Here is a 19,457-nt window from a genome sequence, read left to right as displayed (position 1 = left end):
ACAAAATGATGACCTTTTGCTAAATGGGTATAAAGTTGGAAAATAAAATTGAATTTGAGTATTTAATGGGGTTAGGAATAGAGGGAGATAGTCACGGAGAGAGAGCACACCCTCATTGTGGAAATTACACAGCCATATGTGAATGGAAATTCCATCCAACAATCTGGAAAAGATGACTTGAGATCCCAGCTGTGCTTCCCTGGGCAGGCAAAAAGCATCAGTGCCTTTAATACAGATATGGCCAGTCAGGGGTCTCTCTCAAACACCTCCCCCCCACACCCACACACCCTCCCTTCTGTGTATAGATATCTGTCTCCCTACCGATACCTATGCATCATTTGTTTAACTCAAAAAACCACGATTCTCCATGGGTTGCAGGGTACCCGACATGTGTGCATGCATACACCCCTCCCCCTTTCCTCCTGATGCCACTACGCACACTTCACAAACATATATACCACACCTCAACTATACAGCACACAGACAACCTCCCAACAATAACACGTAAACCACAGGCACATACCCCACACAAAGCTGTCCCGTGCATAGGCGCACGCTCTTTCATCCTTTGCATACTTGCCAGGGCTACGCCAATATGCATGAGCAAGCTGACTCACGTGCCTCCCAACACACAGCACACCTGCGCACATCAGCATTCATTCAGCTGTCCTGCCGATCTGTGCTCTAGCTCTCACAGCATCTCAGCCTCCACAGCTCTTGAAAGGAGATGATTATGGTGGTATCCATCTCACCTGGACCACAACCACTTGGATGGAAACATGGTCTGGGAGTCGGATTGGTGCCCGGAAATACTGAGACAGAGCAACCAGCAGATGCAAGATGGCCACCAGGCTCTTGGCATGAACAGCTGAAATGAAAGAGGATTTAAAAGTTAGAGCATCTTCTTCCAGGTCCCAGCAATATAAAAAGATATTCAAAACGTAGCAATACCCCACCTAGTGCCCCTTTATCCCACCCCTAAGGGTCAAAGGACATCCTTGGTGCTCACAGATCTCACCCGGGGCCCCCTCAGTTCTTGACCAGGTCCCATGGAGCTCTTTCTTACATCATATTATTGTTGGATTTCCAATGTAGTACCTTTCATCTCTAATACCAGGTTCCTATCAGGACCCTGACAACTGCTAAGTTCTGAGATCAGATCAGCTCTCCCCTGGTCCCACTCCATTCTAATATCCACCAGCATATCTGCTCTGCACCCCCCTCTCTCCCCACATGACTGTGAACTCTCTGGATTACCACCACTACTCTTGTCCCAAGAACATTCACAAAGCAGGCTTTCAAGAAATGGACACTCAGTTAGAAACACTGGGTCCCTTCCTTTGTTAAGGGCTTTAAGATCCCTGGAGGAAGGCATGAGAAACATCCAAAGGACACCATTGCTGTCTTGAGTGCCAGGGATGGTCAGTGTAGACAATGCCCCTTAGGGAACAGCTGGGAGGGGATGTCAATGACCCAGGTGGCTTCCATAGCTACTAAGCCAAGGGCTGAAAGTTAAGCCATTTACAGTAGGGAAGGCTGGGCTCTATGGGGTTGTAATTTTCTCAATGGATGAGGAGGATGAGAAGATTGACTTAATGAGAACACACAGCATCAGGCAGATTGGAACTTAAATTTTTACTTTATAACTCTGCCATTTATTTACTGGCTTGATGACCCTGGGTAGGATAGCCACTCAAGGTCTCCAAGCCTTAACTTGCTCATCTTCACAAATGGGGATAACAGTACCTATATGGATGTAGAGGTTGTAAAGATTTCCAAAGACAGTGTAGGCAAAGCTCGTGGAACAAAACAGGTGCCCGGGAATGGCTGATATTTTGTATTATAACTTATGTGAAAGTATCTGGGCACCTGGGCAATTACACCACGTCAGCTTTCTCCCCTTTCTTTCTCATAAAAGGGAAGATTCGCAGATAATTTACCTGCCTTCAGTCCTACTAGCTTCATGGCTCTTCATTACAGGGGCATTTAATGGAAGAACCCAAACGCCCATTTTGTGTACTTAGCATGCACTGGGCCCATTATTAGGGTGTCATTCTATCTTCCCTGGGATTGACAAGTCTGCTTTAGCAGAAGCTTTCAGAAATCTCCAAGAAAAGGAAATGATTCAGACATTCCTTTGGAACTCATTAGACTTTCTTGTTATCACTGCTACTTCAAAGAAGGTTTTCTACTGATTATGAACAGCAGTTCACCACTACCACGAACAGTAGCTAAACTGCTCAGAACTCCTAGACCTCCAGAAGGAGATTTCAGTTCTGGGCTTTCGGGCATTGTCAAGTTTTACCCACAGTGACAGCCTCAGAAAAAGGCTCCTGCTACAGGGCTGACCCATGAACATGGCATGGTCACTGGCAGATGCAGGCAAACCCGGGTTTGCTCTTCTGATCAGAACTGCCCCACCACCCTCAGGCCTTCACTGAGGGTTGTAAGAACGTGTGCTACTCTCCCCCCCTTTAATGGCAAAGTGTAAGGCTAGAAAAGTTGTGGTCAAACAAATTGTTCTTGTGCCTGGTGAAACTGTACGTCATCTGGCTGTCTAGGTTAGCAACACAGAGCTGTATCATAAGCATCGTGAAAACGTCAGACTCTTTCAGTGAACACTCCGTCCTCCTGGGGACTTTTTCAAAAGAAAGAATTGCACAGTCACACATAAGCGCACACATACTCACACACACACAAAGATGTTAACTATTGTGTGATACATTATTTTTAAAAACCCTGGAAAACACTTAGGTGTAATAGTAAGAGGGTGGTTTAGTAGTTTTCAAACCTTCTTTTTTGTATTAAGCAGAGAAATCCTTTGTTCTAAAAATCGATAGGTAAAACTCATGAAAAAAATATAACTGCTCTATTTAAAGTAATAATGAGAGTCCCAGGGTCCTAGCTGCAGCCCACCCATGGCTTTTTGTCCACTTCCCAGTGACCCCTGAGTTTCTCGTTGCAAACCCCTAGTTGGACCAAGCAGTTTAATAATCACTGCCTTAAAAAGTTATAGTATATCCAGATAATAGGATAGTTTGCATGCACTGAAAATCATTAAGACAATGTAGCTATAAATATTAATGTAATGTTAAAAGGAAATGAAACAGAAATAAGGTAAAAATATACATTTATGGATTATATCATACATAAATATATACACATATGTGTACACATACGAGCATGTACTTGTGGTCAAACACTTGGAAAGGAATATAAAATTAAAAAAAAAATAGTTTTCCTGCAGCAGAAAAAGTTTTATTCAAAATATTCTCTATTCTAAAATAAAGACATGTCATCTTTTCAATTAAAAAATTTCTATCAGCTGCTGTATATTTGTGCACCCTCACCACTGCCGCCTCTCAGCACATCTCATGGGAGTTTCCTCCCTGCTGCTTGACAGAATCTAAGGCCACCACGTGCCTGCACTCATGGCAGGATGGAACTGTGCAGAAGAGCAAGGGCCAAGGCTTCCCCGTATAAACCGGGAACCGCGGCCTCTGTGCCAAGAGTGTCACTATGGGGCTGGAAAACAGCTTTAAAAAAGGAGCTGCTGAGTTAGAAATAGTCCTCCAAACACATCCTGTGGTGGAAATATGAACTGGTGTAACTTTTCTGGAGGCAATTTGACAATATATATTATGTCTTTAAAAATGTACACACACATTATCCTAAAAAAGTAATTATGGTTATGAGCAGGGAGAACTCATCAGGGTGTGCTGATATTGGTGAAAATAATGGAAAACAATCTAAAAATCCATCATTAGTTAAATAAATTATGACAGAGCCATAGAATGTCACGTTACACAATATAAAAAGTGACATACAGAAGAATATTTTATGACTCGTAAAGATATTCATTTTCCAAGGAACATAAATAGGTTGATCTCATTTTTGTAAAAATATACATATATGTTTTCCATATATACATAAAGGAGTATACACTATTCACTTATTACACACACATACACAGAGGGCTTGAAGGAACACACTACGGTGTTCACAATGTCTGTCTCTAGGTGGGCAGCTTCTTATGGCAGGATGTGTAGGCTTAGTACACAGGCTCTGCAGCTGGGCTCTGGGTCTAATTCCTAGTTCCACCATTCATCACCTATGTGACCTTGGACAGTGATGTTCCTTTAGCAAATACCATGTGCCTTAGTATGTGCCAGTTACTCTTCTTGGTTCAGGGGAGATACCAGGGAAGAGACAAAAATCCCTGCCCTCATGAAGCTTACATTCACAGTTTCTTAACCTCTCTATGCTTCGATTTTCTCATCTGTAAGATGGGGATAACAGAATTCATACCTCAGATGGCTGAGTGAAAATTACAAGGATTAAAAGATGTAAAGTGTTTAGAAGGGTATGAGGCGTACAGTAAGTGCCATAAATATGTTAGATGTTAATATTTAAATTTCTTTTCATTTATCTGTTCTTTCTAAGTTTTCAATAATAAAAATAACTGTTGTGAATAAAAAGAAAAGAAAGAAGAAATCCCTAAAGCCCCAGATCTAAGACCTTGGTAACTCAGCAGCCTGTCCCTGCTGCCCTCATCCTGAGTAGAAAAATAACAGTGTGTCCTCAGACTTACACCCAGGGAAGATGACTGAGAGAGGAGACAGAGCTTCCTCTCAGGAGTGGTGCCTGCCACATTCCTCACTGAACAAACCACTACTGCTTGTAAACAAGCCCAGCTCTTCCTGAAGCCCCAAGGCATTGCAGGGGGCAAGCCACGAGATAATTATTCCTTCTGACCTAGTAATCCATCCCAGGTCTGGAAATCTTTCTAAAGGGGATAATTCAAGAGAAGCAAAAAGAGTCACAAACTAAGACATTCAACTTGGTGCTATCTGATATTAGCAATAGGTTAGAAAATACCCCAAGAGGATCTACATCAACCTTGGGTTTAAGTTAACTATGGGATATCTACCCCATGAAATAGAAGCAGCTATCAAAAACTATAACTATGAAGACCATGAGGGAAGATAGAAAAAGTGTGTGATATGATATTAAGAGAAGAAAACAAAGCACAATAGTGTCTATGACTTGACCAAGTAAAAAGATGCATTGATGGAACTAGTAATGGGCAAAAAAATGAAAACAGCTAAAGTAGAGTGGTAAAAAGAGTGATTATTTTTCTCTTACATATTTCCCTATGAGAAATTAAGGTAAACATGAACCAAACAAATCATTCAAAGCCACTGAAGACAATGCTCTTGATGTGGCTGTAAAAAATTTATTCTCCTGTCTCAGCCTTTCCCACATTGGGTGCCATGATAACTTAAATGTGTTTTTTTTTTTTTTTTTTTGGAGAGGTACAGGGAAATGGTTCATATTCAAAGGAGTGGGAAATAGCACCAAGCAAAACTAGGCAGGGGTCTTCATTTCAGGACTTCTCTAATGCTTATGACTGTTGTGGATTTCCAAAATGCAGATTCATTTCCCAAATTAGTGATCAAGCCCCCTTTGCTTCTCCCCCATTGAACACTACTTGTATTAGCATTCCTGGAACACAGGGAAACAGAGCCCCTCTCCAACACAGCACCTAGGGCCCAGAGCCCTGACACTCCTCCTGCCCTCAGGTGTCTCCCTCGGCTTGGCAGAGAATGCCCTGTTCCCAGCACTGTGCACTGTGTAGAGCAGTTCATCACGCTGTGCAAGCAAAGGTGTAATTATGCTGAAGGAGGTACTTGGTGTCTCGGCCCAGTGTCAGGTGTTAGAAACCTGTTGAAGAGACTGCATCTGGCAGCTACCGGGTCTCTAAATTTAGAGGTGAAGAGTCCTTTCTCTTTCTCAAGTTTGAAAGGTGCTTTTTGCAGGAGGGGGCCATTTTAAATTGTATAAGTTGGATGCAATTAAATATAGTATTTAGCCCCTTAATACTTAAAACACAGGCAAAACACATTCCAATCATTTTATTTAACAAAATTCCTATTTTTATCCATCAAATGGAACAAAACGACTTTGGATTCCCTAATGGAAAATATGTTGACACCATTGGATTGAGTTAATCTGCTGATTTAATGTTGATTCCGATATGGACTCATATGAGACACCATGTTCTGATGCAGCAAGAGAATTAATGGTTTATACTTTCTGAGATCCTATGAAAAGCTGAATGTTAAAATCCTGTTCCAGTGCCTAAGATCTCAGCCATACCTTTCCTCCTCCTACAAATGAAGGGGGAGCAGAAGAGTGTGGCCCTCAGGACGGAGCCGAGTCCTTGCTCCCTGAGAACATGGGGGCCTCAGCTTCCCCCACCCTCTATGAGCTGGAGACAACAGCTCTCTCTAAAGGCTGTGCTGGGACTCAGAAGCAGCTCAATGAATATGAGTCTCCTTCCCCTCCCTATCTCATGTGAGGTTTCTATGGAAAGCTATTTACAGAAAAAGGGACACTGGATTTGGACAAAATGTTATTTTTCCCCAATGGTATGTACAACAAGTTCTTCTAGGGAAGAGTGCATCTTGCTCAAAGATGTATGGCTTTGCCCCCGCCCCCCCCCAGGGCCTGCCAGCTTGTGGATGGCTTCTTGGGGAAGCCACACAGTAGGGACCACAGGCATCATTTAATAGTGCCATTTTCCTTTGTACAACTCACAGTCCACATTCCACTTGATGCTCCTGGGAGGAAGTTTCAGCGTTTCGTTGATCTTCTCCAGGACAGTCTGCAGCTTTTGCTTCTGAGCAATCTCTGACTGGGTGACCTCAGCAACATTTAGCTTCTCACTCTCAAGTTTCTCTAGGGTGACAAGGGAAAAGAAAACAGCTGTTATCTTGGGCCACAGACAACCCTAATTCATGCACTTATTCACTCATTCATTTGTTCATGCACACATGCATGCATTTATTTAACAAATTTACATTGAGCACCTACTGGGGAGGGACACTGCTGTCCCCTCCTCATCTGATAGTGGCACCAGTACTGTGAAAGCCTGATGGTCATGTGTTGAATCCTCAAATTATAAGATCTCAGGACCACAGAAGCGGGGCACTTAACTGAGCCTGTCATATTTGAACTCTTTCCCATCACTGTGGAGTTTTCCTCTTTTTTTCGATTCTGCCTTCTCCAAGGACATCTCTGTGTCCAGACTGGAAAGCCTCCTCTGCTTCCCTTTGGCATAATCACTCAAGTCCTTATTCAAGGCATTTTGTACATTATTGTAATACTATATGAGTCACACCTAATCATATTTATCTGTTTTAAGCACCTTCTTTCCTTTTAAACCCACCTGGAAGGTAACTTATTCAATGCGTCATATTCCTTCAATTCCAAGGCATACATTTTTCACATTTTAACAACTCTATAATCAGGTTGTGTCTTAAAATTGATGGCATTCTGCAATTTCTACCAGCCAGGTGGAAGATATGAGTTATTACTGTCTCCATGTACGTGAACTTGGTCAGAGCTCTTCATAGTATGATCACTTCCATGTCTCAATAAGCCTACAAGAGCACCTTCAAAAAGTATAAAATAAAAATTCTAAGCAATAAGAAAGCATTGGCTATTAGTTTAGTTGAAGTGATTTTTCTGAGTGGTACTTACATAACGTGCGTTAAAAATCAATGCTTCTTGTATGCAATGACGTAACCCCTTAATACTTAAAAAAAGAGACACAACATAACCTAATCATTTTAATCTACTACTAAGAACAAAACAGCTTTGGACTCCTTAATGGGAAATATGTTGCCTGCTACTGATTCACCTAATCTGCTTTCCACAACTCATTCAGGACTGATAAAACTGACCTTCTGAAACATGCTTAAAATGTCTTTTCACCTCATTTTTAATACAAATTAAACTTTACATCAGAATTTCCTCTAATGCTTACATTGTTTATTTTAGTTTAAAATAATTGTAGTGTATCCAAGTCAAATGCTGCTTGAGCAATTCTTTGAAGGGGAGGTTGCCCACTGGAGAAATTTTGCAGGTTCTGTGGATTTATTAATTCTTTTCAGCACCTTGGTAGGATGATCTCAAGCTATTTTTATCTGTGATGGCTTTTCTCTTCTCTTTAGTTGCTTAAGCCATCATTCTGTGTCTCTAAAGTTCAGGGATTTAACAAGCATTTATCTAAGTATCTTCCTCTTGAATGTTAAACTTTGAAGAGATCCTGAGTGCCTTATCCACTTTTAGGCTGAATTCTTATCTTGCATCCTCTCCTTCTGAAGAAATGACAAGTTGTTTTCTGTTTTTTTCTTTCCTTTTTCCCATTATCTTTTGATGATGTAATTGTCTCTACAGAAGCAAACTGATTTCATCCTATACTACAACTACAAGCATTGGGTAGAGGCTGCCCAAAATGTTAGGTTAGGAAACTTCTGAAGCCTTATCCTGGCTCAGAGGAAAGGGGTGCTGGGAGATTAATGAAGACTGCGTTGGGAGCAGCTGGGCAGGTGACAGGAGAGGAGGGCCCCTTCTTTGTTGGCCCTGCTGTATTACATCATTGTCTGTGAATTTTCCAATTTATAATATTCTGCTGGCACTGGATGCAGAGTGAATAGCTTAGGTCTCTGAGTCTGTCTTCTAGCTCAATAACGTTTTCTCGGACTGTTGTCCATTTTGTTCTTGTTTTCTCAAACTTGGTATGATGTAACAAGTACACATTTGGTCTCCCTGTCCCCTTCCTGGCACAGAGCTTCTAAAACTTACAACTTCCTGAGTGACAGGGTGATAGCAGCATCTTTTAAAATAATATTTGGTTTATGTCCCCAGGTCCTGAAAAAGCCCTACAGAGTGACAAAGGTGAAAGGAGTATCTTTTGTCATTCATAACAAGACCCTTTCAACCACACCTGAGTTTATGCTAATAAGGCAACTTTTGGAAATACCCTAAGGACGGGGGCGGGGGCGGGGGGGGGGGGGGGAGGCTGGTTGCCAGGGGAACAAACCAAGTGATTAAAAAGGTCAGCGCTTTCAGCCCTAGGCGCTCAGGTTGAGAGGAGCTGGAGGTTGAGTTAATCACTAATAGCCAATGATTTAATCAATTATGTAATGAAGCCTCCATAAAAAAACTCTGCCCACAGAGGTTTAGAGGGCTTCCAGGTTTGTGAACACGTGGAAGTACTGGGAGGGTGGAATAACCTGAGAGGGGATGGAAGCTCCATGCCCAATCCCCAACCTAGCATCTCTTCCATTTGGCTGTTCCTGAGTTATATCCTTTATAATTACCTGGTAAACATAAGTGCCCTCCTGAGTTCTCTGCATTGTTTCAGCAAATTATTGAATGTGAGGAGGGGGTCATGGGAACGGCTGATCTATAGCCAGCTGGTCAGAAGTTCGGACTTGTGACTGCTGTTTGAAAGAGGGAGTCTTGTGGACTGAGCCCATAACCTGTGGGGGCTGCACTAACTTTGGGTAGGGTCAGAATTGAATTGTAGGAAATCAAGAGAATTGGAGAATTGCTTGGTGTGGAAAACCCACACACTTGGTATCAGAAGTATTGTGAGTATAGAGAAATACAATTTTCCTTTCTTGGACTTTAAAATATTTTTTTCCTGTTTTTTAGCATCTGGCATTGCTTATTTAAAAGAAAGGTTTTCTATGGTTTTGCTTTATTTCTCTTGCATTACAAAACTTTTCGAAAATGTAATCCTGCTCTACTTTTTCCCACTTTAGTCATTATGCTTTGGGTTTATCTTCTTGCTTTTAATTTCTGTTGTTGGATATTTTATTTTAAGCATCGACATTGGAATTAAGTGGATTTGCATAGAGAATGTATCTCCAAGTTAATCCTTATTAACACACATTCACACAAAGAAAGAGTTCTTTCTCTTTCTCTCCCTTTTAATAAAAATGAGATTATAGCATATACGTTTATTTTTGCTACTGGCTTTTTTCCACTTAAACATATATCATGAGTATCTTTCTAGGTCAATACATATGGACATAACTCATTCTTTTTAAAAACTGCATAATATATTACAGGACTTATAACTTATTCAACCATTCCCCTGTAGATATATAGCCAAGTTATATCCCCTTTTGCCCTATTTGTATTAAAGTTGCAATAAACATCCTGTGTGTGTATATGTATATGCGTATTACTAACTGATTATTGCTGGCAAAAATAAAAGCTCCTAACTTACAGATTTTCTTCTTGTATATAGCCATCTTACCAAATTCCTGTATTAGTTCTATTATTGTTTGAGTCTTCAGCATTCTGTGGGTATGCAAACAAAATAAAACACTGTTATCTCTGTTTTGCTAACTTATTTAAATTTTCTGACATTTTCAAATAAAAGATTAATTTGAGAACCTCTTAGGCTGTTCCTACCCCATATTTTATTTTTAAGATATTCAACCCTCAAAATCTAATAGGCCCACTCAAATATTCCTATAGTTAAACAGTAATTTTACTCAGTGTTACCAAGGACTTAAAGATAATAATTTCTTTCTCAAGACTCCTAGTTTTCTTTTTTTTGTTCTTTGTTAAGCTAATTTCAGCTAGCTCTATGAAAATTTTCTCTCATGTTTCCATAGTTCTGTAAATTGTTCATAATTAAACTTTTTATAAAGTATGAGGCATGATTTTGAAATAGGATGTGATTTAAAAAATTTTCTCAAGTAGATTATTTTGTGAATCTTTCAGTTGTTTTTGAAGTTAGCATCTAAATATGCTTTTGGAGAAATTATTTTTTAGAAAAGAATAAAACAGTATTCAAAAAGTTTTGAAGTGTAAAGACAGGGCAAAAATACTCAATTACCTTGAACAGTGGAAGAACTGAGATGTTCTAACACACACAGTTGTCATATAGATACAATATTATATTAATGTAACCAGCCTTAAAAGAATTAGAATATATAAAATATTCTTTCTTTTTTTTTTTTTTTTTAAAGATGACCGGTAAGGGGATCTTAACCCTCGACTTGGTGCTGTCAGCACCACGCTCAGCCAGTGAGTGAACCGGCCATCCGTATATGGGATCCGAACCCGGGGCCTTGGTGTTATCAGCACCGCACTCTCCCGAGTGAGCCACGGGCCGGCCCTAAAATATTCTTTCTAATGTAAGTGATTCCTAAGTTATTTTTTAAAAAATTTTGTTTCCAAATATATGGAAAATTCAGTTAAAAAAATTTTTTTTTAAATGCATCATAGAGAATTTGGTCTGTGTCCTAATTTGTCGAGACTTCTTTATGGACAAAGTCACACTTTGTTACATGTTCCTGTTGCAGTTGAAAAGAATGACAATACTCCAGTTTGCGTGTATATCATATACTATATGCAGATTAGTTAGAGCTGGTTAATTATATTGCCCAAATTTTCTCTATCTTTATGAACTTTTTTCTTAATATATTATTAAGGGAAGTGTGTTAAAAACCTACCACTGTGATAGTGGATTTGTCAAGTTCTTGAAATAAATGTTGTCATTTAAAATTTTTATATATTTGATACATAAAAATGCATGTAAGTTTAAAATTTCTGTATTTTCCCAATGATTTCAATTTCTTATCAATATGTGATGACTTTCTGCAGTAATGCTTTTTTACCTTAAAGTCAATTTTGTATAATGTAAAATAGTTACCCCATCTTTCTTTTAATCAGTGTGTTAGTCTAGTATATATGATTTCCACCTTTTTTCTTTCAACCTTTCTTTGTCCTCATTTATTAAAACTGTCTCTTGTAAATAGAATTTAGCAAGATTTTGTTTTGTTATTTAGTCTGATAATCTTTGTCTTTTAAATAGATAAAGTCAATTTACATTGATTGGGCTTACCAATATACTTGAATTCACTTCTACCAACTTATTTTAAACTTTTTATTTACTCTGCTTTCCAATTCTTCCCCCTCTTTCTATCCTTGCATTCTTTTGGATTAAGGTTCTTAATCCCTCTCATTCCATTTTCTCCCCAGTATTAGTAGGGACGCTACACACTCTGTTTCTATTATTTTAGTGGCTACCATAGCAAATTTATCATGCATATTTAACTTAATAATGTCTTATGTTGATATCTTAACCCACATAACAGACAATACGAAGACCTCAGCACACTTTGACTCCAATCAATACTTCCTGACTTACGTGCTGCAGTTGTATGAGATTCTGACTCTATCTTAATTTTTAAATTTACAAATAGACATTATTATATTAATTTAGGTGTGGCTTTGATCTACTCGCCATGGTGATCTTTGCTCACTATTTTTAAAATTACATTTCTGATCTTTCTTTTGGTTCATTTTCCTTCTTCCTATTGTACATTCCTTAGAAATTCCTTTAGTGAGGGTATGTTGGTAGTAAACCCTCTTGGTTTATGTTTGTTGAAAATGCCTTTGTTTTCTCCTCATATTTTAAAGCATAGTTTTTTTCTGGGTATAAACTTATAAGTTAACAATTTTTTTCAGCACTTTGAAGATATCCTTTCAGTATCTTTTGACTTTTATTGTTCTTGGGGTAAGACAGCTTCCAGTCTGTTGTTCATTTATAAATAATCTACCTTTTCTCTCAGCTTTTAATCATTTCTTTGTCTTCAGTGTTCTTAGGTTTCACTGTGAAGTGTGTGGGTATAGTCTTCTCACTATTTACCCTATTTGGAATTCACGAGCTTTCTGAATCTGAGGATTCATGTTTTTCTTCAATTCTAGAAAATTCTCAATCATTTTGTCTTTAAATATTTTACTATACACCATTCTCCTTTTCTTTTTCTAGAGTTCCAATTAGTCCTATGTGGAATCTTCTTAGAAAAACCTCTATGTTTTAAAATTCTTTCTCATATTTCACTTGTGCATCTATACTGCATTTCTTCATGCTATCTTCCAGTTCATTAATTCCTTCTTCAGCTGTGTCTAATCCATTGAGGGTTCTAACTTCATCATTACATATTCTTTTCATTTCTAGACGTTCTATTGGTTGTTTTTCCACATCTTTTCACCTCTCCAGTTTTGACAGTTCTATATTCTTTTATTATCCTTTCAATAGTGTTTTAAAACATTTATTTTGGCATATTAAGCACACTTATTTTATATTCTATAACTGAACAGTTTCCAATATTTATAGTATTTATAGAATCAATCTATAGGTTATTGTTTCTGTTGACAGTGCTCATGGTGACTTACTACTTGTGTCTTTGGTGATTTCTGATTTAGACCTCATATTCCTTAGAACTTTATCTTTCAGAGTTCTTTGTGGCCAGGGTTTAGAGTTCATTCCTCTTTAAAGGAAGGACATATGTTTGCTTCTGCCTTGGGGCACTAGTACCTGGGACAACTTTTAACTAAATTTTCAGGTTGGGGCTCTTAAAGCCACATATATAGTACAAATCCTATCTCTAAATTTGTGTGGGTACAGACTTTTGATAAAGAATTATTAAGGGCAGACTTTACCTTTTATTTCATTCACATCTAAGGCTGAAATAACTTTTCCTTATTGCAGCTTTTTGTAGGACAAGATTTTCTAGTTTACCCACTGTAAGTGTTGTTCTTCAGAGATGTATATGGGTTTATTCAGGGGTCTCCTTTTCTTCTTGGGCTCCACCCAGGTTCTGTCTCTTAATCCTGTATGTGTGACCCATCAAGCCTCAGGCCATTAGGAATTATCCCACTTCCTTCTTTTTGGAATCTGAATAATCTCCTTCCCTTTCACACCAGTCTAGCTATGCCATACAAAAATATGTTTTTAGAGGCTTATCCAGAGTTTTAATGTCTGCTGTACCAAGATTTGTCTGAACATCTAGTCAGCCATAATGCTGAAAATAAAATCTATTTTCTTAAGTTACTACATTAACTTATAATAGTGGTAATAGCCATTATTTGACTTGTTCCTAATGCCATGCCTTTGATATTCCACTATTTAATATGTTCACTGTTAGGTTTCATTTAATGGTCTCTATTATATTTAGGTAATTTCCTTTCCCTCCTTTTTTTTTTTTTGGCAGCTGGCTGGTCTGGCGATCCAAACCCTTGCCCTTGGTGTTACAATGCTTTCCTTCCTACTTTTACTTGGGATGGCTGTTGAAATGTATGAAATATTTGGTATCTACTGATAGATTAATTCAGTTTTGCTCCTGAAATTTACATATATACTCAACCACTTTTTATAAGATTGATACTATATAAACATGGAAAAAATTCAAGCTGTGAAGATTGAATCTCCTCCCTTCCGTTGCAGTTCCAAGTTCCCTATTACCATTCCACAGAGACAGTTTATTGTGATTGCTACCAGAGATATTCTACACAGCATAAAAAACACACACACACACCATGTGGCATACTATACTCATGGTTCTGTATCATGCTTTTCTTTTTTAAACTTAGTAAGACATTTTAGAGAGCTTCTCCATTATTTATAGATAAAAGAATCACAATAAAAAACTTTCATCTAACTTTCCAGTTTTTCAGAGATGAGAAAGTGCCTCTTCCAGTTTAAGAACACCATCTTAAACAATCCTAGAATATCATCTTCAGTAATCCTAGAATCAATGTCTATTACAGCAGGAAGACCTTAGAGCAGTGCGTTTCAACTGTATTTTCTGCTATAATGGAAATTTTCATTTCTTAACTGTCTAATATGGTAGCTGCTAACTACATTTGACTATTGCGCACCTGAAATGTAGCCAGTGTGACTGAGGAAATGAATTTTTAATTACTTCTAACAGCTGCATGTGGCCAAGTCATTACTGTATTGAACAGCTCAGACACAGAAGTTTTATAAACCATCTTTCTGGTTTTACAGAAGAGTGATCTGAGTAGCAGAGATATGTTTTAGTGGGGGAACCAAGATTGGAATGTAGATCTCCTGTCTTTTTCTTAATTCCTGTTTCAATTTTATCATAGTTGCTACTTCAGCCCAAGCACCTCTGGGCACGAGGAAGAGACCCACAAAGCCAATATGATCAAACCCCACTCAACACCTGCCACATACAGGCAACCTGGCTTGCCCTAGCTGCTCATTCCTTATATCACTAGATCCTCTTAAAGCTTTTCTCCATCCACACTGCCACTCCTCTCGTTTGACACTATTGTTATGTCACGAGGAGATGCTCTGCTGCAGTCTCCTCCACCATCTCTACACAGCCTCCTCCTGCTCCTACGTTATCTTCCTAAAGCCCCATTTCTGATCATGTCACATTGCTCATAGCTGTCACTAGTTACCACTGCCCGACCAATATGTCTAAAACTCTTAGTTCAAGCTCCTCTCTAATGTGGGCCTCATCTACTTTCTTTATTTTAAATAAACTTTTCATTTGCAATGGCTTTTAGATTTATGGAAAAGTTGTAAAGATAATATAGACAGTTCCTGCATATGCTGAACCCAGTTTCCCCTACTGTTAACATCTTACATTACTATGGTACATTTGTCCCCTATGGTACATCTGTATGACACTGATACATAACAGTTAACTAAAATCCATACTTTATTCAGATTCACTAGTCTTTCCATAATGTCCTTCTACTGTTCCAGGAAACCGTCCAGGATATGACATCTATTCTTCATGTCTCCTCAGTCTCCTCTGTTCTGTGATAGTTTTCATACTTTTCTTGTTTTTTCATGACCTTGACTGTTTTGAAGAGTGCTGGGTTTTTCCTGTTTTCTCTGGGTAGACTGGATTGTGGGAGGAAGACCAACAGGTGAAGTGCCGTTTTATCACTCCCCACAACCCTAATCATTGGAAGCCAGTCGCTAAGTTCAGCCACTCGGGGTTGCATTAACATAAAGTATTTGGAAAGAATTATCTTTTTGCTCCCATTTATTTGCTCATATTTATTTATATCAGTATCAACTTAAGGATATTTATTTTAGACTTTGCGTTATAATCCAATACTATTGTTATTCTTTTTCTTTTCTTAAATAATTCCAGTTTTGGCCATTGGGAGCTCTTTCAGGTTGGTCCTGGACACTTTCATCATGCAGCCCCATATATATATATATATATATATATATATATATATATATATATATATATATATATATATTTTTTTTTTTTTTTTCTTAGCACTTCTTTTTAGCACCCCAAGGCACTCCAGGCTAATCTGTATTCCCTGCCCCAGTCCTAGACTTAGTCATTTCTCTAAGAAGCCTTGGTTCGTATTATTGGACAATGGTATTAGAAACCAAGACCTGGGAGCAGGGTCTTATCTTTGTTACCACACTTCCTACTCAGCCAGTCCTGATGATCGCCGACCCACCTGCTCATTGGCCCCATAAGATTCTCCCATCACTAGCAACCAGACTGACAGAGGCTTCCCGACAACTCTCTTACTGTGCTGCTAGAATGCTCTTCTCCTTCCTCACTTAATTGAAATTCTGCTCCTTCTGTAAGACCCTGTTCATGATGCCCCCTCTTTCATGAAACCTTTCCCAAACTCCTACTTGATCTCTCACCTTCCCTTGTACTACTGGGTTGTGAGTTACCTGAAGACAGCACTGTGAAGTATTTACATTTATATCCCTAAACTCAGCAGTCAGCAAACCAAATAGTGATATTATTTGACTAGATTAAGATCAGCATAAAATGCACCCTAGAAGGTCTATCAGGGAAAAAGAAAATCACACACACACCCCACCATACAACACACATGACAACAGCCCTCCTGCAGAACTTGTATGCCCACGGGGCGTTTCTTAGTCTCAGGCCTGAAGAAATCCTGTTTTAGTCATATGCTATTATGAAAACTAAAAGGAAGGACCTTGTAACCTTATGACTCTCCAGGTCTAAGTGCACGTGTTCAAAGATACGGATGAGTCAAATAAAATACCGTAAGGAAACTCACATGACCATCCCAAGTCAGGAAACCTGAACAAGAAACAGGCAGTGCTCATGTGCAAATGAAATGATGAATTATGTTGTGTAGGCATTTCCCTGGAATTGCGTAACCCCTGTCTGTCACTCAGTCATGTCTATTGCCTAGGTGCTGGGGATGTGACTCTAATAAGGTGACCATGGCCACAACCACGTAACTGAGATGCTGGGAAACATGTCCCCACTTTGGATGATTCTGGGATGTTCTTATTGGAGCTGTGGGTAGGCGTATACTCTGGGGAAGCTGAGGATGTTGCATTCATCAGTCACTCTGGAAGTGGGTAATCCTGGGACAAGAAGTGAGGTGAATCTTCAGCACGGTGTAGGGAGGAACTGCCTCCTCATCCTGGGGCTGGGAAGCTTTTGCTCTGAGGTATGGAAAAGGCTGGAGCAGCTTCTATCAGGGGTGGGGGTGGGCATCACAAAGAGGCAGGCCAGAGTGGCCAGCAGCATCTGCTGTTTCCCTGGCAGCGACACTGAAGGCACAGAGAAATGGCCAATGTCAGGAGCAACAGCCTCTCAGGAAAGGTGGCTGCACCTCTGGTCTCTGGGTGATATTGATGCCTCCTCCCAGAGCTCCCTGGCCCATGTGCATTCACCTGCAGCTGCAGACTGCTCCCAGCACACTGATGGTTACCATCTCCAGCTCCTAGGCTCTCCCATTTCTGCCCAGGGCTTCTCTGCCACCACACGAGTATACCCTGGAGGTTTCTATTTCCTGCATGGGCAACCTTCAACTGCAGGGCGATGGGAGCTGTAGGATAAATTACTGGGAAGGGTGATTTTGAGGTGTGTTGTCACCTGGTTTCTCAGAGGGCCCAGGAATGAGCCCTGGTTGCAAACAGAGCTGCTATCTCAACACACTCTTCATTGCCATTTCTCTCTTCCCCTCTTTCTTTCCCCATTCAGTTATTTGTACTTTCGCGATCACCTCCCATGTAAACTTCCTCCACCCAAGTCCTTATCTCAGCATCTGCTTTTAGGAAAACCTAAACTGAGTGGGAAGACCCAGAAAACAAAGGCAGCAGTGGGGCAGCCTGATGAGGCAATTAAGAAAGGACTGGAGGGAAGCTATCCCAAGAGAACCCACCAGAAATGCCTGGGGACTCTGGCAAGGGCTGTTTCCCTGCAAGCAGAGGAGACACTGCACCTGAGCAAGGAGCATCTGGCCATGCCATGGTGAACCAGGCATGGTCCTTCTCCCCACAGAACTCAGGATCAGAGGACACCCAGCCATTCCTCAGCCAAGTCCACCTGTCATCTCAGCCAAGTCCACCTGCTCAGGTTTTCACCATAACAACAAAACACACAACCCTCTGCCAAGTGATACCTGCCTTGGCCTCTTGCTCACTTCTGATTCCAGGTTTCGAGTCTTTGTTCCACGAAGTCATCAACATGGCTTCCTGGATTACATATTCTTATCCTGATGTCTGTGCACTCCTGGAGGCCCCAATGCCATTTCCATCGCCTTCTAAGTGCCAGTGTTTCCTAGTTAGTTTACTAATCTCAAACTCAGCCCAGTCTAACTCTCCAGGCTCAACCAACTCAGTATTATGGAGGCTCAAGCTCCAGTAAACTGGAACCTAAATTTCTGGAAATGATCATGCCTGGTTCATCTTGGTATCACCAGGTGAGAGAACTGTACATATGTACAGATACTTATTTACGCTGCAGATAGCAAGTAAAAAACACTCACTAGTATACCCATATCTTGATGTCTAAACACCATTCTTCAATTAAAAAAGTCAGGACTCCTTGGAGAAGTGGTCAATTCCACAACTGGAATAAGAAAAACAACATGAAGCAGCACATCAAAGGTGTCCAGGAGCCTACCTGAAAGAGCTATATGAGCAAATAATAATGTTCATACTAGATTATAACCCAAAGTACAAAATAAATGTCCTTATGTCCATAGAGATAAAAATAAGTACTTGAAAAATAAATGGGACGAGTTTCAAGATGGCGGCGGCTGCGGCGGCTGGCGCGGAGTAGCTGAGGTGGAAAAGGTGGCCACTGGGCCTCAGGCAGCCGGGAAACTTGTGGACCTTCCTCTGGCCATCTCTTAAGGGAGGACTGCTGCTGCTGGCCGGTCGTGGGGGCTCAACGCCACTTTGCCCCCGGCAGGAGATGCTGCCTCATTTACAGGCAACAGCTTTGAAGTGTGGAGCAGGAAAAGAACTGATTCTTAGCTGCAAAAGTGAGTCTTGAAACAGGGAACACGGCGCCAGGGCTGCTGTGGATGCAGCCAGGATCCCGGAGGCTGGGGCCGCACTGAAGGCGGCCAGCTGCCCTATTCAGGATTCGAGGTTTCAGGCCGGCATTAAAGAAGATTCCTGGGAGCGCCCGAGCGGCGCCGCGACTGAACAGCCCGAGGCGGCAGCGCTGAGAACACAGAAGGCAACAAACCAGAGACAGAGCGAGCGCCCGACCTGGCACAGCACTGTGAGTGATCCCTGGCACAGCTCTTTTCGGGGGGTGAATGCCCACGCGGCTCCCGCCTGCACCACCAGGCCACTCACTGCCACGGTGCTGCCTCCATTTTCCCAGGTGCGGGCAGCTCTGCCCTGCTCGGCCATCACTGAGCCCATTTGCTTGGCCTGGCGCGGGGCTTTCCGGACCCTGCGGGCCGACCTCCTCTCCCACTCCCTCCGCGGTTCTCTGGCAGGGCTGGGGGTGTGGGGCGTCCCGACCAGTTTTGGGAGGGCTAGGAAGTACGGGCGG

The 19,457-nt window shown here is 40.7% G+C and overlaps 1 protein-coding gene across 3 annotated transcripts in view; it reads right to left on the bottom strand.

The window, feature by feature from the left end:
• PARVA (parvin alpha) overlaps window positions 1-19,457 on the bottom strand; it is a 153,291-nt gene that overhangs the window by 19,173 nt on the left and 114,661 nt on the right. For all 3 annotated transcript variants that reach the window (XM_063092673.1, XM_063092676.1, XM_063092674.1), the window contains exons 5-6: window positions 6,601-6,741; window positions 753-868 (exon numbers count right to left, since the gene is read on the bottom strand). In XM_063092673.1, the coding sequence (XP_062948743.1) occupies window positions 753-868; window positions 6,601-6,741 (257 nt within the window). The remainder of the gene's footprint in view (window positions 1-752; window positions 869-6,600; window positions 6,742-19,457) is intronic.

Source organism: Cynocephalus volans, chromosome 4 (assembly GCF_027409185.1).
Source record: "Cynocephalus volans isolate mCynVol1 chromosome 4, mCynVol1.pri, whole genome shotgun sequence".
Lineage (NCBI taxonomy): Eukaryota > Metazoa > Chordata > Mammalia > Dermoptera > Cynocephalidae > Cynocephalus > Cynocephalus volans.
Note: the sequence above shows the minus strand (reverse complement) of the source record. Positions and strands in the feature narration are given on the sequence as shown.